The 27338-nt window shown below is 39.5% G+C and overlaps 1 protein-coding gene across 1 annotated transcript; it reads right to left on the reverse strand.

The window, feature by feature from the left end:
• Positions 1–236: 236 nt before the first annotated feature.
• Positions 237–27077, reverse strand: HACD1 (3-hydroxyacyl-CoA dehydratase 1). Its single transcript, XM_084871421.1, has 7 exons — positions 26702–27077; positions 12201–12318; positions 12003–12021; positions 11838–11926; positions 9133–9254; positions 3822–4000; positions 237–415 (listed from the first exon to the last, which is right to left on the reverse strand). Exons 1-7 carry the CDS (start codon positions 26956–26958, stop codon positions 333–335), a joined length of 867 nt encoding a protein of 288 aa, XP_084727547.1. The 5' UTR covers positions 26959–27077; the 3' UTR covers positions 237–332.
• Positions 27078–27338: the final 261 nt, after the last annotated feature.

Consider the following 27338-nt stretch of genomic DNA (forward strand, 5'->3'; position numbering starts at 1 on the left):
GGTTTTTAAAGCTTTGTTGCAAAACAATTTAGTGAAACTAAAACACACACACACACACACACACACACAAAAAAAAAAAAAAAAAAACTAACAAAAGGGTTTTTTGCAAGTAATACAATGATAGGAGAGGATAAATACTTGCATAGTTCTTGTAGAAAATGTACCTGGCACAATGTGAAGACAAATATTGGCAAACACCACATGTCTCAAGTTATATTTGAAGAAATAATACAATCTGTAGTATTTCATGAAGTTGTTTATTCTTGTAATTAAAACTTGGACTCAAGTAATCCTGGTTATTCTGGAAAAAGCACCTTGTTTGTAGAGGTCATTTAATCATCCTTTTCTACAATCACCTCTCCATGAAGCACCTTTCTTCTTTGACGTAACATGTAAAAATAGAGCTGTGGAAACACTTCATGGAAAAAAAGAAAACAAAGCAAGATAAGCTATTGTTGGAAATTATTTAAACTTGAAATCTCTTAAAGGTGTCAAAGTTTGAAAGCAAGCACATCAGAGGCCACTGCCACCCCTAGTATTTACGGAGCTCAGGGAAGAGTACAAATGGAGGCCAACGACCATCGGCCTAAATACTCTAATACATAAGCTGTGAGGTCTCATAGCAAACTTTAATACTACCTTGACAAATACACTTTCATAATGACCTGGAAGGCCATGTTTGAATTTAGTAACAATTTGAAATATTGTGCCAGAATATTCCAGTGCAGGAGAGCTGCCTGCCTGGCCCCTGCTCTCCATTCCATTGGCTGTCCTGTTCCACAAGGGGTATTGTGAGTATATGTGTGGATATGCAAGCCCACACAGTTCATACCTCCATCCATACCCCTCGCAAACAGCTGCCCCTAGCTACCTCTGGATTTCAGGGCTGTGTACACTGCCAACATGGTGAACCCTCAGGAGAACAGACTGAGGAGGAGGCCTATGCGTGCCTAGATGTACACTCTGCCCTGTGTATTCCATGGCCCCAGGTTTCCAGATTGTGATCTAGAAGGCGGTGGGTGGAGAGGTGATCAGTGGTCAGCCAGAGCAGGGCCCAGAGCAGAGGCCCCTCTTGGCTGGGTATGGGAGTAGTCATTTTATACAAGCACATACATGTGCATGTATTACATCAGACAAACTGTCATCTGCCCTACCAAATTTGGAGAATTATTCTGAGTCAATGATTTAAATTAACACTGTAAGCATTAATGGATGAACAAATTAACATTAACTATCAATAATACAAATGTAAAAACGTCCCTGAAAATGGGCACAGAATAATCAAACCAATGACTTTAATGACAAAACAAGCTTTGAAAATCTAGCTTCAGCAACTTCAGATAACTCTTTTAAGACTGTGGCTCAAATGGAGCAAAAATGCAGGTACTATTTAAAATGTAGGTACTATTCATCTTAATATACGTAACCATCATTCTATACCTAGGGATCTAAATATATTCAGGTCATATATACTGAAAGCTAACTGACCAGTGATTGCAAATGCTTCTCTAACACTCTGAGTTTAGTTGAAGTGTAGGCTTGAGTTCCAATCCTGACCTTTTTTTACTAGTTGGGTGACTTTTAATCCATCCACTTAACAGCTCTATTCTATAATGTCCTCATGATAAATGAGAACTAACAATATTTCTTTTGAATATTAAAATAAGTACTCAAAAAGTACTTTTAATACTTTTAATTAGCAAAAGAATTTAGTAAGTAAAGCACCATTATTTATCATCACTAATAATAATAAAGTGGAGAACATCCCCCCGGCTGACTGATCTTCCAGCAAGTGGGCCTCTCAGGTAAATGTCAGCATAATAAACTGAGAAGCTGCTACTGGATAGGAGAGGGTCTACGCTTCCCAGGACACCTGCAAACACATGGTCAAAAGTTATTAGTTTGCTGGCTTCCACCGTGATCTATTGAGCCCTGGGTTTTCTTGCAGATGTCTCAGTGGTCAAAAGGAATGAGAACCCAACCCCTGAAACTGCAACTATGATATGACACTGAAGCAAGGTCTGGCTCTGCTCACGGTGTGCTGCCATTCACTGAGTGTTGGGAAAAGCAGGAGATACAAATAACTGTCATAGGTGTACCACTCCTTAGCTCTCCTGAGCTAACGCTGGTAAAAACCTAACAAGAGTCAGGAGGAAATGGTACCAGTGAGGGTAATAAAAACACTACCTGACCAAAGCCAATTTTGATTTTGAAAAGCTTACAAATTGTTTGGGCTGGGGTGACTCAGTGGTTGAGGGTTAACCTATAAACCAGGAGGTTGTGGTTCAATTCCCAGTCAAGGCACATGTCTGGGTTGCAGGCTCGATTCCCACCCAGTAGGGAGCCTGTAGGAGGTACGTGATCAATGATTCTCTTACTGTTGATGTTGCTATCCCTCTCTCTCTCTTCCTTCCTCTCTGAAATCAATAAAAATATATTTTTAAAAATTGGAGGCCTCCATGTGCTGGCCAGTTTTTATGTTCATCCCCTTTAGATGACGTATTTTATACTGAGTCAATGTAGACTTTAGATTTTATAAACTTTTCTTATTTCCCTTTCCCTTCACTGACACCAATCTCTAATTTTATTCAGAAGGGTAACTAACCACCTTGCTTTACATTATTTCCTGCTAGTAACTATCAAAATTTGACCTAAACATTTATCATTATTAGTGCTTAAATGAAGCAATTAAAGCCTAATTCATTGCAACTATTGAAAGGTGATGAGAAATGAGAGGAGGCTGAGTTACTAAAAATATTTTAAGAAAAGTTAGCTTCATTATTTTCCAGAGCATAAAGCAACACATAATGGTATAAGACTAAAAAGTACTCCTAGATGATTTCTCCAAGTATATGCTCAGTGAATAGATAAAAATGACCTGGCATTTTCTAGGATAAAATGTTTCTATTAAATACATAACTCTAAATGCTTACAAATAATTCACTGGCCCATGCTTTATCTTTTCTTTAAAAAAAAAAAAAAATCCTACTTAGTTTATTTTTAAGTAATTTTGAGAAGGTAATCATTTGTATATTAATTTACTTACCTTTCTTCTCATAACTTGGAAAAAGCCTTTTCTAACTCACTAACTCTTCAATTATCTATATAATAAACGCCTAAGTGACACTTACAGTGGAACTACCAAAATGACCAGTCACTCTGATGCGCACTGATCACCAGGGGGCAGATGCTCAGTGCAGGAGCTGCCCTCTGGTGGTCAGTGAGCTCCCACAGTGGATGCGCTGCTCAGCCAGAAGCCGGGCTCATGGCTGGCTGGCTGGCTGGCTGGCGAGTGCAACAGGGATGGCAGAAGCCTCTCCCACCTCTGAGGCAGTGCTAAGGAGCAGCGAGCAGATGGGCAATAAGGAGCAAGGGATCCCGGACTGCGAGAGAGATGTCCACCTTCCAGCTTAGGCAGACATTCCCCCGAGGGGTCCTGGACTATGAGAGGGCACAGGCCAGGCTGAGGGTCACTTCCTCTCCCCGCTGGCCAGTGCATGAATTGCGTGCACCAGGCCTCTAGTTTCAAATAAATGAATATATGTGGGATTGAAGAGGTATTTTTTTATATACACATTTATTGAGGTGTAATTTTCATATGATAAAATTCACCCATTTGAAGTGTACAGTTTTAGTTTAGTAAATTTATACAGCTGTGCAACCATCACTACAATCCAGTTTTAGAGCATTTCCATGAATAGAAGTTTTGATGCATTTGTAAGCTGTTACTTCTCCTTGCTTCTTAAGCTAGCAATTATGATATCTCTCCAAAAACTTTCATAGCATATGTTAAATCAAAGTACTAATAAACACATACTTACATGGTATATATGAGGCCATGGTTATAAGAAGAAAATAATAGTAGTCAAAAGAGATATTGTATTTATTAGGAAGTCTTATTGAATACATTCCACTTTTCTTCACATGTGGTAAGGCAGCGTATATTGTGAGAAGTTCACCGGCAACTCCAACAGGATATAAGATGATAAAAAAATTATATCTGGAAAAAGAAAAACCTCAAAGTTATTTTTCTAGAATAAGTATTGAATTTTGTATCATGGTTCTTTTGCTACTGCTATGTTTAAACTTAAAAATTCTCCTTCCTATACATATTTACAATAACTTCACATAAAAAGGTTAATTTTTTCCTACTTTAATCATTTGCTTATTAATTTAATTATCATCCTTTTTCTCATAGCAGTCTCCATTTCAAATGGCAAGATCATAAAAAAGTCAACTTACTTTAAAGTAGTATACATTTTTTACATGTATATGCAGTTTTAAACTATTTTGACCAGTTAACTGCCACAATATTTTGAATTTAATTTAAAAAGGTCTGCTGCTTGCATCTATAGATGCTTATGGCATACAAATGGTTAAAGTATGTAAGTACTGATTTGTAAAGCATATGCAAGCTTGTAAGGTATTTTAAAGGTAACTTCTTTGACACCTGGAATCATAACTGATTTTTTTCCCCTGCAGCTACACCTTTATTGTTCAAATGCTGTGCTTTAAAAGACCAGTTATGATCCTAATTTTACATCTAAACCTTGAAATTACCTATTTAAAGGAATTTGGAAAACACTTTGTGGTTACTAATTAAAAGAGAATTAATATTTCAGAAAGTTGATTAATAATAGCTAAAGCATCAGTAACCAGTAATTGTCTAAAACTACTTTTACAACAAGTAAAACAAGCTGTTCCCTGAATTCCCACATCCCATTGTATATAATAAAAGGCTAATATGCAAATCAACCAAGTGGCAGAACAACTGGTTGCTATGATGTGCACTAACCTCCAAGGGGCAGATGCTTAATGCAGGAGCTTTCCCCCGGTGGCAAGTGTGCTCCCCCAGGGGGACTGGGGCAGTGAGAGCTGGCCTAAGTCATCAGTTGGACAAGGGCTCCCCAACTAGGAGAGGGCACAGGCTGTGCTGAGGAACGCCCCCCACCCCTACCCCAGTGCACGAACCTCATGCACCAGACCTCTAGTTAATAAATAGTTTAGGTAGCCTGGCCAGCGTGGCTCAGTAGTTGAGCATCAACCTATGAACCAGGAGTTCACAGTTAGATTTCCGGTCAGGGCACATGCCTGGGTTGCAGGCCGATCCCCATGAGGGGGTGTGCAGGAGGCAGCCAATCAGTGATTCTCTCTCATTATTGATGTTTTTCTCTCTCTCTTCCTCTCCTTTCCTCTCTGAAACCAATTAAAAAAAAAAAATCTTTTTAAAAAAATAGCTTAGCTTGCTCAAAACAGAACTAAGAAAGTTCAACTCAAAATCCAAAAATCAGTTTGTTCACGTGGACTGGGGCAAGTTCCCTGACACAGAGCCGGCCAGGCATCATTTACCCTACAGTTTGGGCAACAGTCTCCAAGTTCCCACTGGTCCAGGAGCGGCCACCTCAAGGACCCCAGGCTTTAAAGAAAATAGTTTTTCTCCAAGTCAGTCATTATGTAGCTGAAAATTAAGGTCAAAATTTTGCTGGAAAAATAATCCATATTTTACTTAATCATTTTGTTGGCATTAAGAAATATTTGTAAAGAAAAGTAAAATTTGTCAGTATGACAGAAGCCTAGAGACAATCTTATTCCTATAATAGAGGCCTGGTGCATGAATTCGTGCACCAGTGGGGTCCCTCGGCCTGGTCTGCGGGATAGGGCTGAAACTGGCTCTCCGACATCTCCCGAGGAATCCTGGGTTGTGAGAGGGTGCAGGCCAGGTCAAGGGACCCCACCATGCACAATTGGTGCTAAGGAGGGATGCAGGAGGTTGGCCAGCCGGGGAGGGACTGCAGGAGGGCTTCAGGGCACGTTTAGCATCTTGCTCAGACCCAATCAACCAGAGCCCAGCAGCAAGCTAACCTACTGGAGTTCCCCCAGGTGGTCAGTGCACGTCATAGCGAGCAGATGAGCGGCCACAGCATATCATTAGCATATTAAGCTTTGATTGAATGGCTGACCGGCCGACCGGACACTTAGCATATTAGGCTTTTATTATATAAGATGTCAGTTATATAAGGATAAAAGATGGTGGATAGGGACAGAATTATTTGCCAAAAGAGATTAACTAGTAAAGACAGAAAAATGGCCCAGCCAGCATGGCGATTGGGTTGCAGGCTGGATCCCTAATGTGAGGCGTGCAGGAAGCAGCCACTCAATGATTCTCTCTCATCACTGATATTTCTATCTCCCTCACCCTCTCCCTTCCACTCTGAAATCAATAAAAATATATATTAAAAAAGAAAGAAAAAAAATCCTTTTCCTGTCCCAGTTTACCCCCTCCTTTCCTTCAGTATATCTAACCTGGTTTCTTTTCCAGTAGCTATTTGTATATCATTTAAATCAATATTTTCCAATATAATTTTCCTATCTCAATTTAAAATCATATAACTGAACATATTATATTCCTTTTACAAGTAAAACATTCAAACTTATTTAAGTCATTTTTTATAAACTTTATGTTATTCTCAGCTTTTTTTTTTGGGTAGCATTGTTCTTTAATAGATAATAAACTCATTTAAAGCATTTAAGAGTGATTATTTTTAATAAAATGGGAATAAATTATTTGACTTTATTTGTATTTTTAAAAGATTACATCATCACTCTCTAAGTTCTGATGGCAGTATAATTTACCTACCATTCAGAAAAAGACATAATGTTCCTTAAAGATTCCTAATTTTCACCTAAAATTTTTTGAAGGAAATGTATTTTTTAAGTTAAACTGGAAATCAATATGAAAACATAACAATATACAATGATCTGTTTGGTGGACTTTTCTAAGAACACTTTTAGCACAAATAGGATCAAGTTATATTCAAACTGTCACAGTAGGCTAACTAGTAATAAATAAAAAGGCATTTCTAAAGTAAAGCTTTATTTGAGGACAATAGCTTTAATATTTGAACTTAAGTACAAATATGATTTTAGGTTCCCTAAGGGTGTTGGCAAATATATACATAGACAGTTGGGACCTTTATAATTTTTGACACAAAATATAATTCATGATTATAATAAACTGACATGATGTATTATGCTAACATATGCATTTCAAATTTGAGAGGTTTTATAGTGCCTTGTTTAACATTAAGACAATTAACATTAAGGCAAATAACATCCTATGGCACAGTTGTGAACTTTTCCAGAAATTCAAAACATGCAAATGCATGCCAAAAGGCAGACATGCAAAACATTCAAGACCACTATCTTCCACAAATGTTATAAATACAGCAAATTTAAAAAGACTATAAAATGAATTTTTATTTTTGAAGATGTTAGAGGTCGGAAAGAATGAGGTCATGCTAAATGGCACTCACAAGCATTCTAGGATTAGAGTACGGCTTTCAAACCACCATTATCATGGGCCCAATCACCAAAAGTGAGAAAGTTTTCAGATACAACAAATGGAATAAAACACACCAAATACATACAAAGGATAATAGTGCAACTTTCTTAAGACATACAATTAATTTAAGCTCAAATTATAATTTTAAATAATTTTATTACATACAAAATGGTAAGCCACAAATGTTGAAAAAAGAACTAGAAAATATTTCAAAAGTCTAAAAAATTATGTAACACAACAGTGATTATCCTTGTGCAGGGAAATTGTAAGAAATTTAAAAGGGTTTTTTTCCCTTCTTTTTGGTTTATATATTCTTATTTATTATATGTGAACATTCATAATGAGTTATAAAAAAGGAGTAATCACTAAAGAGTGATAGGCTTTTAATATATGATAATCACAAACAAGTTAGGAATGTGTGAGTATAAATATCAGAGTTTTAAAAAACAACAGAAATATGGATATTTGAGATGCCATATTTATAATATTTGAAAATTATCTAAATTCTAGTAATACAAAACTGGGTCAGTCATACAATGGGATATTAAAGAGTTAAAGAGCTAAATCTAAATATACCTATAGTGATTAAAAAAGAGAGAGAGAGAGATCTCCAACATATAAACAAAAAACAAGTATAATGTCATCCTATTTATGTTTTTAAAAACTCACACTGTGTTCACATTTTTGATAATATTATATGAAAAAAATCTGGACGGGTAAACACCACACTTTTTCCTTCTGAGGGGTAGGGAGTGGGTCAGGTAAGAGCACAGAGAGAAACTTTCTGTGTTTATGCTACAAACTTCTGTGCTAGTTGAGCTTTTTACAAAAAAAAACGTATTATTTCTATAGTTTAAGAGACAAATGTAAAGAAGTGGAAATACTGTGAAACCCTTTTCTCCTACCTAGTGGGACAGATGTATACGAGATGCACATCCCTTACCCTGTGCCTCCTTGAACTCCTTACTCCCTGGCACTGCACAGAGTGTTAGTGGTTTCGTTTCTGCCTCCTCCATCTTGAGTGGACAGAGATTTTGTTGTGCTCATGCCTGCATTTCGACTATGCAGTTGGCACAGAGCACATTAAGTTGTTATTGATGTTATTGCCACTATAAGTACAACAGAAAATGCAATGAACAAATCTATGCTTTGCGGTTTGTCCTCCAAAGGACAATCTTGTTTTTATAATAATTTTGTAAAATATCAGCTGCTCAAAGAATTCAACCTTTAAAAAGAAAAAAAATATTTTGCTTTAAAAATTAGTTTTAGGATATATAGGACCTTTGAAATATAAATTTTGTATCCAGTCCAAATAATACAATTTCAAATAAGCATGATTCTTTAAATGTCTTAGTATTTTATACATACAAAAAAAATTGACGTTTAGTATGTATAAAATACTAAAAACTGTATCTTATACATTTTTGTCATTTAAATCAATGATAATTTAAACCAATCAGACAAAATGCCATGTTTTTGGCACACTGTTTATCTAATATAATTTCCAAAATGTATATTTTGCTTTTAAAGAAAAATGAATGACCAATTTAGAGCATAAGGGTACTAATATAATTTATCTTATACTGATTTCCTAAAATATATATATTATTTCTCTCTGATCATTAAGTTAAGCCTTTAGAATGCAACTTATAATGTTTTGCTAAGTATGCAAAACAACAGCACCCTGGCTTTACAGGGCTGAAACAAAAATTTTAATTCTCTGGAGTTAGCTCAGCAACAAAACACGCATGCACAGGACTGTGAGAAACTAAATTACAAGGCATCGCCACCTGGCCCATTTAATGAAGTATGGCAAGTGGTTGAGAAGACTGAATGTGTAGAAGGAATAGCGAGTAATCTCTGTCACAGTCCACGCGACCAGAAAAAGCACCACACTCTCCTCATTCTGGATCTGCAGAATGACAGAGAAATCCACAGTGTCGTTTAAGCTCGAGCTTTTTTCTCCATGAAGATATTTTATCTTATCTACTGCGTGTCTTTTATTATAATGGAACGGTAGGGTTAGATGTAATACAGAAAACGAATGCAGTCACCATTACATAATTCATTGTAAACACACAACAGTGTATCCTCAGCACAGGAACGGTCACGTTTGCCCTGGATTCTCTCACAATTCACTCCAGCCAGTAACTCAGCTATCCCAGGGCAACATCGCCCCCTCAAAACAGCATGGAACAATCTAACCCTCTGACTTTCTCTGAGTCACCAAATCAGACCCATTCCATTGTCGCACGAACTCTTGAATCTGCCCACTCATCTTTGGCCCTGCTACTACCAATTGAATCCAAGGCCTCGTCATCTCTCAGCCAGACTATCGTGACAGCCTCCTAAAAAAATCTCTCCACTGCTTTATGCTCTTCATGGGTGAAAGTTTTCTCTTAAAAGCAAAACAAAGAAGGAAGCAAACAAAAACAAAACTGAGAGCAGGCAGCCAGTCCTGTGGTTTAGGTCTCATTGGATTCCCACTATTTGAGAGGAAATGATACAATCCTACCACCTGAGCATGAAGTTCAAGGTTCTTTATAATCTGAGCTCAGAAATCTCTCCAACTTCATCTGCAAACACTTGACCCAGCCCCACCCAAATCCCCAACACGTCTCTCTGGTGACAATAAACTTTGTATTCTTTCCGGAACATGCTCTGAACACTTATGCCTTAACACGTTACTCCCTCTAACTAGAACACTAATCCCATAGAAAACCCCTTCTCACCTCATATTTTAAGATCCAGCTAAAGTATCGCACCCTCTAGAAAACTTTCCCCAAAAAAGTCCTTTCACCCTGAGCAGTCATTTGCTCACTTTCCTTGTTCTCACAGTATTTTGTTCATATCTGTATTATAACATTTGCCAATTTTGTACTAAAATTTGTCTACCTGGCTCTTGTCTACCTATCAATACTCAACTCATACATTCTTTCTTCAGGGAGCCTTCCTTCACTTCCTAGGTCAGGCTAAGTTCCGAAGTATATTGCCATGCAGGCTGGTCTCTTGGTTCAAAGTACTAATGTTAATATAATGAAACAATTACTTGTGTAACGGCTTGTCTAGTGTCTATCCCAATCACAGGCTCTGTGAGGCAAGTACTATATTTGCATTACTAATAGCCAGGTCCCCAGCATGTTGGCTGGACTGCCTCATTCATTGTAAATCCAGAAATTAACACCGTGCTAGGTGTATAGAATGCACTCAATAAATGTTGGTTGAATTAAAGAGTTAGATAAAATTAAATAGTAGTAATAAAGCAGAGATAAAATTAAATAGTACTAATAGTACTAATAAGGCAGAGATCCTCTGGAGGATAAAAGAAGAGCAAGCAGTGGATCTTTTTTCTTTTGGGTACTAGCCACCGTAAGCTTGTTTTCAAATTCTTTTCTCCGGTTAATGTTGGCCACCCTGTCTTTTCTTTCTTCTTTCTCAGGCTTCAGACTCTTTGCGGTCCTGGCACAGCTGTCATATTCACTCCCTGTCCAGAACAGTCTCTCTTTTATTCTGTTAATGTCTGACACCTTCTTTTAAACTACACAGCCATCTGAATTAAAAGTCTGGATCTCCATGTGGCATGCACTCAATGCTCTCCGTATGGCAGTCATTGGTTAGGGACCAGATGGACAGAGTAAGTTGAGTGAAAGATACTGGTCAAGAGGGCTAGAGTGTAGAGTAATAAGAGGGCAGAAGGTCAACAATCTGTCCCCATGCAGACAGGGGGTGGGGGGGGGCAGTGAGTCTTGCAGGCAATGGAAGGGAGGTTAAGTATCATCCCAAGTAGAGAAAGGCATCTGAGGAATGGAAAGGAGGCCAGAGATCTGTCCTCAAGTAGACAGGAGACTCCAGAGGCTGACAAGAAGGTCAGAAGGGCCCCTCTGAGAAATGTTTGTCATGGGTTTAAAAGGCCCAATGTCTTGACATAGTAAGCATGTGTTTGTTTGTCTAAATGGGTTTAAGCCATTAACTAGATTTGGGTCTCTCTCCTGTCATGCCTTAATAAATAATGTGCTTGTTTTCCATAAGTTCCTTAGCCCTTCTATCTTTTTATCCTTGACATTTATTTGTATCTCCAGAACTACATTTACTTTTTATGTGTGTTGCTACAACACTCATTGCTAAATGAGGTCAAATAAATGGTTTACATGGACAAGTTCAAATTACATAAGCAAAGACAATATACATAACTTCAGTAGAAAATTTTCTGTTAACCATTTGACAGAACAGTAATATTATTCATTTTAAAAACTGGAACACACCAGAGGTGAGAGTAATTATGAATATAAAATGCTAATATTTGGTTTTGTTTGTGCTTCAAAGTTATTCTACTAATTCGTTGAGTCAATGGACAAACACACTTAAATCGAAACCCAAACTTTATTTTGCCCAATGATTCTGCTTCCTGAAATATACCAGTACTAATATTTTAGATGCCTATTAATAAGAGAGCTGTCTTGCAGGCTCAAGTAGAGAACACGTTCGTGTCACTTACTGGTTTTATGCTATGAGTAATGAGCCACACCATAAAGATTCTGGAACTGACTTGGACCCCAGCCACAAGCACAGAAGTAGGTACAATTCCTTAAAGAGAAAAAGAAGTCAACCATTGTCTTCACGGTAATTTATACCAAACATAAAAGTTAAATAAAAAGCTCACCAATTAAACAGTGGACTATCTGTAAGCAAATAAAAAAAAATCACAAGTCAGTACCATACAACATAAAATAAATCCCTGTTGACATTGGTTTTAAATGAATCTGTAGGTGGTATGTAATCAATAAAATTGCTTTTGCTCAACAAATGTATTTTCAAATAATTATTACAATGACAAAAAACAGAATCACTAAAAACTTACCTCAAGCAAGGCAAATGTCTGGAAAAATTTAAGTGTCTTCTGAATACTTTTATATAAACCTTTGTGTGTTCCTTTTTCCATATAAAAACGCACCATGGTAATAGCTAGAACCAACCACCTAGAGAAAATGAAAGTATTTTATAAAGTTTTGTCAAAATGAATACAGCTAATCTTCCTATAAAGAATACCATAATTTAAATAATAATAACATGTATGTCTTATGCTCTCAATTTGTTACTATGTTTTTAAAATCTGAAGAAGAAATAGCAAATATCATCTTCAAGGGGATGAATAGAACATATTTAAAACCAACTATATACAAATGTCAAACAATGTCCACTGTATCTTTGGTTCCACCAGATAAACTGACAGACTGAAAAAAAAATCAGGTTTATTACCAAAAATGAACTTATTATTAAGCATTTAGTAATCAAATAGTGACTTCTTAAGGTAAAAAGCTGTGCAAATATGTACTTTATTACAAATACATAATACATAACTATATGCAATTTTAAGTAAAATCATTAATAAGAATCAATATTTTTACAATTTTCATTAAATAAAAACAATTGTTATGTCACACAACAACCTCTAATATATGGGACACAGCAAAAGCAGTCCTGAGAAGGAAGTTTATAGCATTACAAGCCTACCTCAAGAAACAAGAAAAAGTTCAAATGAACTATCTAACCCTAAAACAAAAAGAATCAGAAAGATAATAACAAGAAAATCACAGAGTACATAGAAGAAAAGAAATTATAAGGATCAGAGTGGAGATAAATGACATACAGACTAAAAAATAATAATAATAATAATACAAAAGATCAATAAAACCAAGAGCTTGTTCTTTGTGTTTTGTTTTGTTTTGTTTTTTAAATATATTTTATTGATTTTTCACAGAGTGGAAGAGAGAGGGATAGAGAGTTAGAAACATCGATGAGAGAGAATCATCGATCAGTTGCCTCTTGCACACCCCCTACTGGGGATGTGCCCGCAACCAAGGTACATGCCCTTGAGCGGAATCGAACCCGGGACCTTTCAGTCGCAGGCCGACGCTCTATCCACTGAGTCAAACCGGTCCCAGCAAAACCAAGAGCTTGTTCTTTGAAAGGATAAACAAGATTAATGAACCTTTAGCCAGGTTTATTGAAAAACAAATAGAAAAGATTCAAGTAAATAAAATCAGAAGTAACAACTGACATCACAGAAATACAAGAGATTTAAAGAAAATGCTATGAACAGTCATATGCCAACAAACTGGACAACTTGGATGAAGTGGACAAATTCCTAGAAACAGACAATCTTCCAAAACTCAATCAGGAAGAATCTGAAAACCAAAATAGGCCAATGGCAACGAATGAAATTGAAGCAGTAATCAAAACACTCCCAGCAAACAAAAGTCTTGGATTACATGACTTCACTGGCAAGTTGGAGAACTAACACCTATCCTCTCAAACTATTCCAAAAAATTCAAGAGGGAATTTAAGCTCTTTTGACAAGGCCAGCATTATCCTAATTCCAAAATTAGATAAAGATACTACAAAGAAAGAAAATAACAGGCCAATATTCCTGATGAACACAGATGCTAAAATCCTCAAACAAATATTAACAAATCGGATCCAGCAATACATTAAAAAAACCATGACCAAGAGGAATTTATTCTGGAGATGCAAGGCTGGTACAATATTCACAAATCAATGAATGTGATACATCACATAAACCAAATGAAGGATGAAAATCACATGACCATATCAGTAGATGCAGAAAAAGCCTTCAACAAAGTCAGCACCCATTTATGATAAAAACTCTCAGCAAAGTGGGAATAGAGGGGTCATACCTCAACATAAAAAATCCATATATGACAAACCCACAGCCAACATCATACTCAATAGGCAAAAATTTAAAGTGTTTCCTTTAAGATCCGGAACAAAACCGGGATATCTGCTTTCACCACTCTTATTCCACATAGTACTGGAAGTAGTACTGGAAGTCCTAGCCCCAACAATCAGACAAGAAGGAAAAATAAAAGGCATCCAAATCAGAAAAGCAAGAGTAAAACGGTCATTATTTGCAGATGACTAGTATACATAGAAAATCTTCAAGACTACACACACACACACACACACACAAAAAAAAAAAAAAAAAAAAAAAAAACAACAACAAAAAAAAAACACACCCTACTAGATTTAATAAATGAATATGGCAAAGTATTAGGATACAAAACTAATATCCAGAAATCAATGGCATTTTTATACACCAGTAATGAACTATCAGAAAGAGAAACTTTAAAAAATCCCATTTACCACCACAACAAAATAATAAGATACCTGGGAACAAACTTAACCCAGAAGGTAAAAGACCTGTACTCAGAAAACTATAAGACACTGAAAAAGGAAATAGAGGAAGATACAAATAAGTGGAAACATATACCTTGTTCATGAATTGGAAGACTTAACATCATTAAACCAAAAAACAATCTATGCATTCAACTCAATCACCATTTAAATACCAACGGCATATTTCACAAATCTAGAACAAATATTCCAAAAGGTATATGGAATCACAAAAGACCCCAAATAGCCTCAGCAATCTTGAGGAAGAACAAAATGGAGGGATCACAATATCAGACATCAAACTATGCTACAAAGCCACTGTAATAAAAAAAAAATTAATTAAAAAAAAAAAACTGGTACTTATGCGAGAACAGGCATATATGGTAGATCAATGGGAAGAACAGACCCCAGAATTTGACTCACGCCAATATGTTCAATTAATATTTGACAAAGGAAGCAAGACAGTCTCTGCAATAAATGGAGTTGGGAAAATTGGACACATACATGCAAAAAAATGAAACTAGACCACCAACTTACACCATACACAAAAATAAACTCAAAATGGATAAAGAACTCAAATGAAAGTAATGAAACCATAAAAATCCTAGAAGAAAACATAGGCAGCAAAATCTTAGACATCTCACATAGCAGAATTTTCACTCATACTCAGAGGGTAAGAGAAACAAAGGGAAAAAATTAACAAATGGAAATACATCAAGCTAAAAAGCTTCTGAATGGCAAAAGAAACCATCAAAATGAAAAGGGAACCCAAAGTCTGGAAGACATACTTGCCCATGACACATCTGATAAGGAATTAATTTCCACAATATACAAACAACTCATAATTGAACACCAGGAAGATAATGTTCACCGAATGATTATCATGTGATTACATCGAATTGCACACGGTAACTGGTTCGGTTTTCCTGTAGTGTGACTTTCCACAGCAGTTTTAACACATGTCAGCCTATGTTCCCATGGGCACTACGCCACCCCCCAAGAGTGTGTATGTGTTTACTCACAGTGACTGATGAATGCACACATTTCTAGACCTGTTCGGCCTAAATGTAAATTACTGTGACACATACAGAAAACTTTTCTGTGAAATTAAACTTTTCGTACTTACTTTTAATTACACAAATGTGTCTACATAAGTAAAAACTAATCTGTCAATTTCTTAACATATATATTCATAAAACCTAATTTATTATATAATGTACTTTCAGCTTTAACAGATACCCGCTCGCCTGAATTAATCCATTATATCCAGGTTTTACTATATTTTTAAATAGCATGATATAAAAATCCATTCATTATAATACTATAACAAGTTTTACTGTTGCTCTATAGGTGGCAGTATTGTACCAACTAGTATAGTATGATAACACACCTGTTTAAAATAAAGGAAATTAACACTGGGGGGTTAGAAAGGGCCACCGAACCATCTATGCTAACCTCTCATCTGTTTTTCAGTAAATATGCTAGGAACTAATCTGAACTAATTAGTGCTCTCTCCTTAAGTCCAACCATCCAACTTCTCCTAAGTGCCCTACCTTTACCTAATTTTGGACTTCCTACATCCATCAGTTTAGTAAGTGTAATAAAACCAAAAGTATTCCAAAAACAATGAGAACTTCTGCATTTAGAAATTCTTTTCTGAAAAGTTGTTTGTTTTTTAATATGCCAGAGCTACTGATTACCCAAACACAAATAGATATATTCAGTCTTTGATAAGATACTCTTGTGGAAAAATATAAACATATATTCCATTTTTAGAAGGTGCCTTGCTTACTTGTTTAATTCATCTGTGTATTCATTCATCTTTAGGTTCAATATTTATTGCTGAGCTAGACAGAGTGCTAGATGCTGGGGAATTAGAGGTAAACAGGATAGCTCTTACCTCAAGGAACCAAATTAGTAAGTGGAGACCACAGAACAGTGCTGTAACAGGAGATATATGCCATCACTTGCTAAACACAGGGCCTTATTCTCATGCCAGAATGGCTATAATGACCCTGAAAAACCCTATAGAGAGAGGAGCTTTCCTCTAGCTGTCTTCTCTAGCTTCTTTCTCTCCTGAGATTTCTTGGAGATCACCTGCTCCTTGAAGAACTTGATTATCTATATCTCCATTTTTTCTTAAAAAAATTAAACACTGCTTTTTAAATTTTTATTACAAACAATTTCAAACATATACAAAAACATAGAGAATGGTATAATGTGCCCTTTGCCCACCTTCAAACCACTGTCTATATACAATCTTGTTTCATCCAAACCTCTATTCATTTCTCTCCCCACTATTACTCTTCCCTCAAATCATACATCCTATAATTCATAAATGTTTATTATGCATTTCTAAGAGCATTGGTTTTAATCAACATATCCCATTTTTTAATCTTCACTCAAGGGTATGTTTTTATTGGGGGGGGGGGGGGAGAGAAACATTGATGCATCCCAACTGTGGATCAAACCTGAAACCTTCTGGTTTACTGGATGCTCCAACCAACTGAGACACCCAAACCAACTGAGCCAACCAGCCAAGGCTACCACTATCCCACTGTCCCATTTTTTTAAAATAAACAATAACTTCTTAAATCACAAAATAGTCAGGATACAAATTTACTTGATTGTCTCATAAATTTTTATTCATGATTGAAATGAAAATCATACATTGTAATTAGTTGCTATGAATCTTTTTTAATCTTCACCAGAGGATATGTTTTCATTGATTTTTTAAGGGAGAGAGAAACTTTGATTGGTTGTCTCCCATATGTGCCCCAACTGGGGATCGAACCTGCAACCTAGGTATGTTCCCTAACCAGAAGTCGAACCCAAAACTTTTTAGTGTATAGGACATGCTCCAATCAACTGAGCCATCTGGCTAGGACTAGTTTCTATGTCTTTTAAGCCTCTTTTAATGTATAGGTTTCCCCTCATTCCCTCTCCCTCCATTCACTTTTCCTCTTACAATTTTTCTGTTGAAGACATGGAGTGGTTTGTCCTGTAGAGTTATCCTCAGTCTGGGTTGTGCTAATCAAATACCCACATTTCATTTATTATATTCTTCTATCTCCTATAATTCTGATAAATTGATAGTTTGATCATACAGATTTACATTCCAAGCTAATTCACAGGCTGTGTTGTCTACTTCTCTAGGGAGTACATAATTTTTTTTTAAATAAATTTTTGTTGTTCAGATTATTACAAATGTTCCTCTTTTTTTTTTCCCTCCATTGCTCCCTTCCACCAGGTTCCCACCCCACCCTCTGCCCTTTCCCCACCCCCCATTGTCCTCATCCATAGGTGCAAAGTTTTTGTTCAGGGGATACATAATTTCTGACTGTCTCTCTTGTCTGTGATATTAGCCAACATTGATAATGATTCTCCAGATACATTATTTTAGCAGTTATTGAAAAATGATATTCTAAATTTGTAATTTCTTCTTTATACTGTATCTCCTTTAAAGTAACTGCTAGAGCCAAAACCGGTTTGGCTCAGTGGATAGAGCGTCAGCCTGCGGTCTGAAAGGTCCCAGGTTCGATTCTGGTCAAGGGCATGTACCTTGGTTGAGGGCAGATCAATGGTAGATCAATAGGATCAATGGGAAGAACAGACCCCAGAATTTGACTCACGCCAGTAGGGGGTGTGCAAGAGGCAGCTGATCGATGATTCTCTCTCATTGATATTTCTAACTCTCTATCCCTCTCTCTTCCTCACTGTAAAAAATCAATAAAATGTTTTTTTTTTTTAAAGTAACTGCTAGAAGTCTTATATCAGCCATGGTCTTTGACATTCATACCATCCGTACTTTCATATATTATTCACTGACACCTTTAAATTTCCTTTCCTAAATTAAACTGAAACTTTCACTTAGCAATCAATCCATGTTTCAACCTTTAAGACCTTCTGCTGTTTGAAAGACACAATGAAGAGAATGAAAAGCTAAGCCACATCTTGAACAAAATATTTACAAGTCACATAATTTGGTAAAGGACTTGTATCCATACTAAAGTATTCTCAAACTTAACAGAAAATGAAACAACCCCATAAAATATGAGCAAATGATTTGGACACTATATCAAAAAAGGTAAACAACTGGTAACCACATGTGCGGTGTCATTAGTCCCTAGGGAAGTGGAAATTAAAACCACAATGAGATAACACAGCATACCAATTACAATGTCTAAAACTATGACTGACCACACCTAGTGCTGGTGAAGATCTGCAGCAACTGGGACTGTCATTCACTGACCATGAAAACGGAAAACGGTACCACCACTTTGGAACACATTTTGGCAGTTTCTTCAGCAGTCAAGAATGTGACTACCACATCACCCAGCCATTCCATTTGTAGACATTTACCCAAGAAAACTGGAAGCAGGTGACCATATAAAAATCTGTACATGAATGTCCACAGCTTTGTCACAGGCCCAAACAAGAAAGAACCCAAATGTCTATCAACAGATGAATGGATAAACAAGTTGTGGTAAATCCATGCAATGGTTCTGTCCTCAGGAATAAAGATATGTCTATTATTTATCACTTTGCAAAATTTATACAGGGTGAGGCAAAAGTGGGTTTACAGTTGTGAGTACATCAGTTTATTCTTGCACTATTATTTAAGAATTACTGAGTTATTTTCAATATGAACAACTGTAGCCTGAACTGCGGGTTTGGTGGTCTAATAACTCATATTATGTTTACTGTGAAAATATCTTAAATAGTTGCTCTTTCTGCAAGAAGTGCATTTTTGAATTAACCATTAGAAATAGGAATGATCATTTTTAAACGTCCACTGTGTCAAGAATTTTGCTGAACACTTCATATCCATGATGTTTATTCCTTTGTAATAATTTAGCAAAGCTGTGCTGCTCCAATTTTACAGATGAGAAAACTTAGGGTCACAGAGGTTAAGTGATTTATCTGAGATTACCCAGTTAACAAGGAGTGAAACAACCTTGAATCAGCACCTTTCTGTACTGCTTAGATTAAATCCAAACATGTTAGCAAGGCATTTAAAAAGCCTTTGCAGTGGCCCAAGCTACCCCTCTATCTCCATTTCCCTCCCTATACTTCAGCCCTTCTGTTGCTGCCTCCTCAGCATGGCCAGCCATGGTAACTCCGTGGTCTGCAAACGGTGGCTCGAGAGCCACATGCAGCTCTTTGGCCCCTTGTGTGTGGCTCTTCCACAAAATACCACGGCCTCGGTGAATCTATTTTGAAGTGGCGTAAGAAGTTTAAGTTTAAAAAATTTGGCTCTCAAAATAAATTTTTTTTTTTATATCTGGCTCTATTGATTAATAAGTTTGTTGACCACTGCCCTAACACATGCTGTCTCCCCATCCATGCCTAATAAATCCTACTCAGCCTTCAAAGCTCAGTTGAAATGCAGGTCTCCCCCACAAAGCTTCGGTTCTCTGATTCCCCCACCTGTCTGACCTGACACCTCTGTAGAGATGTATTGCATCTGTCTTTTATTGCCATACATAAATGCCTCAAGTGACACTTCTTCAAGGACAGGGCCTAAAATATTTATCCTACGTCACTTACTTAACCTAGTACAATGCACTTAACAGCTTCAAAAGTATTTGTTAGTCATACATGCTCATTGTGTGTAGTGATAGAAGCGTATATATATTTAATTTGTCTTTATTGTTGAAAGTATTACAGATGTCCCCTTTTTACACCCCCCCTCCCCTCAATGACCCCTTCTAGCTCACATCTGCCCCCCTCCCTCCATCCTTGGTCCAGGCCTTTCCCACACTATGGTCTGTGTCCTTGGGTTATGCATATATGGCATATAAATTCTTCGGTTAATCTCTTTCCACCTGCACACCCACTCCCACCTTCCCTCTGAGATTAGACAGTCTGTTCCATGCTTCTATATCTCTGGATCTATTTTGCCCATCAGTTTATTTTGTTCTTTAGATTCCACATATGAGTGACATCATGTGCTACTTGTCTTTCTCTGACTGGCTTATTTCGCTTAGCACGACTGTTTTACATAGTGAACATGCAACAAATACTTCTTAAAATTTTTTAAAAGTATTTTTTGAAAAGTGAAATGAAGAAATGCTCACTTTCCTAGCCAAGTACCATAAAAGTCCTTAGATCCTTTAAATGTATAATTCTACTTCTGAAAACTCGTCTTAAGCAACTAATTCAATGGAAACAAATAAAAGCAACATGTCATTAGAGCATGATTGTACATAACTCTATACACTCCTATGTAATCAGGAACAAGTGTATTTAAGAAAATTATATAGAAATATTTGACAGAATAGCGAGAACAGATACTATAACTATAATACTCTATAATATATATTCATTCACAATAAATATTTATTGAATGTGTCAAGGAGTTTACACTCTAATAGGGGATGACTGATAATAAGCAATAAATTAGTAAAATACATTGTAGTTATACGGCAACTAGTAGCCCTGTGCATGAATCCATGCGTCAGTAGCTCATGCTGCCCTCCAACAGCTCTCCGCCCACTGCCCCACCTTCCGGTAGCTTCCCTCCCCTCCCCCAACCTGTCCTCATAGCGTGCTGCCCTGCCCCCTCCTGCAGCTCTCCGCCCCACCCTCCTGCTGATCCATGATCTGATGGTGGTGAACTCCTTTCTTTTGCACGCTACATCTTTATTATATAGGATAAGTCAGGTGGAGAAAAGCAGGCAGGGGCAAGAAGAATGTTTGAGTGGGGTTACTATTTGAATGAAGATAGCCAGGGAAGACCTCCCCAAGAATAGAGGTTTGAAAAAAACCTGAAGGAGGTTACTCATATGAAAAATAAGGATAAATGAAAGGTCGTGCTAAGCTTATAGAATTAGGCAAGTTCTTTTATATATTTGTGTAAAATTTTTGTTTCTTTTCTCATTTAATAAATCTTTATTGTTCAGATTATTACAATTGTTTCTTCCCCCCACAACTCCCCTCAACCCGGTTCCCACACCACCCTCTGCCCTTATCTTCCCCCCCACTGTCCTCATCCATAGGTGTACAATTTTTGTCCAGTCTCTTCCCTTACCCCCCACACTCCTTTCCCCCTGAGAATTATCAATACACTCCCATTCTATGCCCCTGATTCTATTATATTCACCAGTTTATTCTGTTCCTCATATTTTTAATTCACTTGATTTTTAGATTCATTTGTTGATAGATATGTATTTGTTGTTCATAATTTTTATCTTTACTTTTTTTTTCTTCTTCTCTTCTTAAAGAATACCTTTCAACATTTCATATAATTCTGATTTGGTGCTGATGAACTCCTTTTAGCTTTTTCTTGTCTGTGAAGCTCTTTATCTGCCCTTCAATTCTGAATGATAGCTTTGCTGGTAATCTTGGTTGTAGGTTCTTGCTATTCATCACTTTGAATATTTCTTGCCACTCTTGTCTGGCCTGCATAGTTTCTGTTGAGAAATCAGCTGATAATCATATGGGTGCTCCCTTATAGGTAACTAACTGCTTTTCTCTTGCTGCTTGTAAGATTCTCTCTTTGTCTTTTGCTCTTGGCATTTTAATTATGATGTGTCTTGGTGTGGTCCTTTTTGGATTCCTTTTGTTTGGGGTCCTGTGCGCTTCTGGACTTGTGAGTCTATTTCTTTCACCAGGTGGGGGAAGTTTTCAGTCATTATTTCTTCAAATAGGTTTTCAGTGTCTTGCTCTCTCTCTTCTTCGGGCATCCCCATAATTCTGATGTTGGTATGCTTAAAGTTGTCCCAGAGTCTTCTTATACTATCTTCAACTTTTTGGATTCTTTTTTCTTTTTTCTTTTTCGGTTAATTGTTCTTTGCTTCTTTGTATTTCAAATCTTTGACTTGATTCTTGCTTTCCTCTAGTCTGCTGTTGGGTCTCTGTATAATATTTTTTATTTCAGTCAGTGTAATGTTTAAATTCTAGTTGGTCCTTTTTCACATCCTCGAGGGTCTCGTTAAATTTATCGGCCTTTTCTAGGAAATTCTTGAAAAACTTTATATCCGTGGTTTTGAACTCTGTATCCAGTCATTTATTCTCCTCCATTTCTTTCTTTTGTGATCTGTTTCCTTGTCTCCTCATTTTCACTGCTTCCTGATTTGTTAGGGTGTCCTTGTGTGCTAGGTGTCCTATATGGTTCAATGGGTCAGCCTCCCCAGTTACCTGAGGTAGACACTCTTGGTGCACCCCTTTGTGGACTGTGTGTACAGCCTTGTTGTAGTTAAGTCTTAATTATTGTTGGGAGGAATTGACCTCCAGGCCAATTGGCTGTGAGGACCCGCTGAATCTATAATGGAAGAATTGGTGTACTGGAGGCATGCTTTTGGGACAGGACTTGTTACAGTGGGGCTTTGGTGCTCACTGAGTCTGCCTCTTGAATGTGTCACTTATGAGAGTAGTTGAAATCTGGTGTCATCTCACACAGACCACTAGATACACTAGCTTCTGGATCTCCAATGGGGTGCAGGTCAGCTACTGTCTGAGGCCACCCAGCAGGAGCTACAGCAAGAACTACAGTTTTCTCCTCTTTGTTTGGGATTTGGATGTTTTGGAGCTGTCTGACCAGAGCTACAGTTTGTTTGGTTAAGCTACAACTGGGCAGGCCATTTATATGCAAAAGCTGCTGTGTGGAGCTTGGGTGTGTTTGTAGATTGTGCGGGGCAGAGTCTCAGGGCGTCACTAGACTAGGGAGTGGCAAACAGCGATGGCTGCCAGTCAGCCTTCTCTGCCTTTCCGCGTTTCCAATTCCCCGCATCCTGCACCGCAGTAAACAATGATTGCTGGGCGCACCTCTGCAAGAAAGCCACCTTCACTTTCTGACCCGATGGCAGACAGTCCAGCTTCTCCCCGTAGAAATTTGAGTCCCTCGCATCTCCCCATAAACTGGAGTTCAGAGTAATAGAGAGCTTGTCTCCCTTCAGGTTGAAAAAAAGCAGTGTGCCCAGTTGCCTGCCACCAGCCCAACTCAAGTGCCTCCAAACCTCAGCTTTTCAGTACTTGTGCACATATCAAGGCTCTTTTCTCTTTTCTTCTAGTTGTAGAACTTCCACTCAGCCAGCTTTCCTGTGGTTCTGGGTGATAGACGTTTTGTCTTTTAGTTGTAATTTTGAAATTGTTTTGTGAGGTAACAGTTTAGGTGTTTACCTTTGCCGCCATCTTGGTTTCTCCCAAATTTTTGTTTCTTAATTATAATTTTACTAGAGGCCCGGTGCCTATCGGGGCTTTCCTTCCTTGGGCCCCACCCTCACCTGCAACAGCTTGCCATCTATGCTAGGGGTGTCGAACTCAATCAGAGAAGGGGCCAAAATCTAAAATCCAGCCTAAATCGCGGGCCGAATGGTTTACTGAACAGTCATAAACTGACAATGTCATAAACTGACAGCGGAGTGCAGTGATGACAGCGCAGTGGGGGCCACATTGCAAGGCCTGGCGGGCTGGATTTGGCCCGCAGGCCGTGTGTTTGACACATGTGATCTATGCAGTGCTGCCCCCACCTCTCCCCTACCACCAGTGGCCTCCCTCTGCAGGTGACAAGCTGGGGTGCAATGGCTTGGCTGGCCTGGACCACCCTCTTTCTTTGCTGGGGTGTGGGGCCAGCCCTGTGAAGGGCCATCTGCCTATCTGACTGCCCCTAACTATTCTGCCTACTTGCCTGATTGCTCCTACCCGCTTGCTTGGGGGTTAAGCATGCTCTTAACAGCTTTTGAAAAGAAGTCTACACAGAAGTCACTTTGACAGGTCTCTGAATAACCACAGGCACTGTGTATCCTTAACAAACTCAAAGGCAGAAACAGAGGAACCATCTGGTCTCTGGTCATTTTGGTCATGACTCCGGCCTTTTATTATATAGGATTGTTTTCAAAACTATTACAAAAAACTAAACACTCCAAAATTCTGCTAAGAGAAAAACAAAATAAGCAAGTTCAATGAACAAACAAAAAGACCCTCAACTAGCCTAGCTCTCCTATCCACCCCATTAAATGTAAACCTTGGTGTCCCACTTCCAAAATAATTTCTCCAAACTTATCTATCTGTCATTATTCCCCAACCTTCCACTTACATCAAGATAATATACCAAGCTTTCTTACATTCCATGCCTATTTACAGAATTTATCTCACTTGAAATATCTACCCTCTACATATGCAAATCCTACTCCTTCTTCAATTCTCAATATCTCTAGAAAAACCCCAAAGAATTAGTTGTGTAGATTATTCCATTTCAATTATCCTTACCTTTAAACAGAGATGAAAATAACAAGAGACCTTCTCACTATAGGCAGGGAGACAGACAAGTTTCAGACAAGCAGTACTTTGCAGGGGCAGGTAGAAAGGAGGGGAATGAAGTGTGAGAACACAAAGGAGAGAGCATTTAATTCTGCTCCAGGTCAAGTAAGAGACCTGGAAAACTTCAACGAGAGTGACTTGGTTAGAAGTCATGGGAGATATATGGAGGATATCAGACAAAGATAAAACAGCCTGAGCAAAGATGGAGAGAGCCATGAAAATTAAAATGCATGGTGCTTTGAGGGCATTGTGCATTAGAGGGAATTTCAAATGCAACAAAACTGAAAAGGGAAATTCAGAAGCATAGTGCAAAGGGCCTTGAATGGCACACAGCCTAAATCCCTTCAATTATGGCAAGGGTAATGGCAAGTCACATAAGACATTACATTGGAGTTATGCATTGACTTTTGTTTCTTAGAAGGTAACCTGGCCTTCTAAAGAAAGGCTGGACTGGAAAGAGAAGGGGCAGCAGACCCGTTAATATATGGCAGGTGTTCCACAAATGTTTATTAACTGGATGAGACTATCACACAGGAAAAAAATCTTTTAGGCTCCACATTTAAAGTCAGCAGCACGAAGTGCTCTCCAGTTGCTTTGAATATATCAGTTTTCCACTTTCAAGATCATAAAATTTAGTAAAGCGGAAAGGTGAAGAAGAAACATGGCTCCAGAGTCAGACTTGGCTGAAGTCCAAGTCTGAAAACTGCTGGTTGTGTGATTGTGAGCAAGCTACTTAATTTCTTTGGTCCCGGTCTCCTAATCTATTACATGTAATATTGTATACTCCTCACAGGATTGTAGAGGATTAAAAATGAGATGGTACCAACACAGTGCCTCGCACATAGTAAATCCTCAATAAGCATTATATTCCTTATGGGCTGTATTTAGTGTTCAGGATGATACTAGTACACTAGGCACGTAATAGGTACTCAGGACTGTGTCAAGTCATTTATTAAATCTCTGACAATCACATTTTTCTATAAACTTTCTATAAAAGCTTTAAACGTCGTCGTCCCCCCCACCCCCCCGCCCCCGCATTTACACAGGTTAGATTTAGGCCATATGGAAAACAAATTCTTTTTAAAGGCAACGCAACTGAGAAAGAGAGGAGCATGCTCTTCACGGCTTCTGAAAAGCAGTCTACACAGAAGTCACTTTGACAGGTCTCTGGAGAGCCACGGACACTGTGTAACCTTAGCAAGCTCAAAGGCAGAAACAGAGTACAGGGGATCAATAACGGAGCACGGGGCCATCCAGATGCCCCTGGGCACCGGTGACACGCTCCACTAAGGCAGGGGTTTGTTTTTTTTTGTTGTTTTAAACCAAGTAAGCTCTGGACTAGAGAGCACTATAGCTTCAAAAAAAAAAAAAAAATCGTGGTGACATTAACAGTTAAGAAAACTCTACCCAGTGACCTGCAACACGAGGAAGAGCACGCTAGGGGCCGGCGGAGGGGAAAGCCGGTCTGGGCCACCGGAGGGACAGGTCAGCGCCCCGGGGCGCCTGCACCCAAGGGCGGCTGCGGCGGCCCCGCATTCGGGCCCCGGTCTGTGGTCTATACTTAACCTCCGGCCCGCGCCGCCGCCGCCCCGCCGGGCACCGTATTAGGCAATGCCCGGGGCGCACGGCGATCCCCGCCCCGCTCCATTCAGCCCGCCGCCGGCGTCCGCGCCCCTCCCCCACGGCCGCCAGCGGGTCCCCGCGGCCGCCCCCGCGCCCCCCGCGCCGGGACCCCCGCGCCGGGACCCCCGCGCCCCGCCCCGCACACACCCCCGCCCGCCCCACCGCGCGCTCCGGAGCGGGGGCCCCCCGACCAGCCGGTGGCCGCCCCGGGCGCGGAGTAGCGGGCGCGGCGGCGCGGGGAGGGCCGGTGCGGGGGAGCCGGGAGCCTCGGGGCGCACGTACCCCGCGGTCATTGCGATGTTGTAGAAGGTGAGCCAGGCGGTGGCCGCCCAGCCCAGCCGCCTCCTCCGGCCGGGGGCCTCCCTCTCCTCGCTGGCCTCCGAGGCGCCGCCGTTGGAGCCGTCCTCCTCGCTGAACGCCATGGTGGCCGCGCCGCCGGGGGAGGAGGCCGGGAGGGGAAGGGGAGTGCACGGGGGCCCTGCCGAGCTCGCAGCCGAAGCGCCGCCGCCCGCCGCCGCCGCCTCGGTCCAGCGCCCCATGTGCCGCGCGCAGGGGGCTCGGCGCCGCCAGCCCGGCCGCTCGCGGGGGGAGGAGCGGGCGCCCCCGGCCGGCACCCCGCGCCCCGCCCCCGGCCGCGGGAGCGCGCGCGCGAGGCGGGACCCGGCCCCCGGCCCGGAGCGCGGGAGCGATGCCCCGAGTATGATGTCGAGGTTTCCACGGAAAACCCATCCCCTCGCGGGCCGGGGAACCTCCTCTCGGGAAGGCGCCCCGGCGATCGTGCACCTGGCGACGTGCGCCCCGCTGGTGCGGGGGGACGGACGGAGTTCCCCGGGGCTCAGAGGGGTTGCGCCCGCCCAGCATTTCCCAGGGTGGCTTCTAGACGGGGAGACAGGTGATGGGGTCTTCCCGCCAGACGCAG

This window comes from Pipistrellus hanaki (assembly GCF_964339955.1).
Source record: "Pipistrellus hanaki genome assembly, chromosome: 1".
Classification (NCBI taxonomy): Eukaryota; Metazoa; Chordata; class Mammalia; order Chiroptera; family Vespertilionidae; genus Pipistrellus; species Pipistrellus hanaki.

Excerpts from the sequence above, each read along its gene's own strand:
- HACD1 (XM_084871421.1), bottom strand. The coding sequence starts at position 26,958 with ATGGGGCGCTGGACCGAGGCGGCGGCGGCGGGCGGCGGCGCTTCGGCT. Across the intron at positions 9,255-11,837 it reads TTACTCATAGCATAAAACCA|ATCCAGAATGAGGAGAGTGT; the intron begins GTAAGTGACACG and ends GTCATTCTGCAG. Across the intron at positions 4,001-9,132 it reads TACTTCATTAAATGGGCCAG|ATATAATTTTTTTATCATCT; the intron begins GTGGCGATGCCT and ends TTCTTTTTCCAG.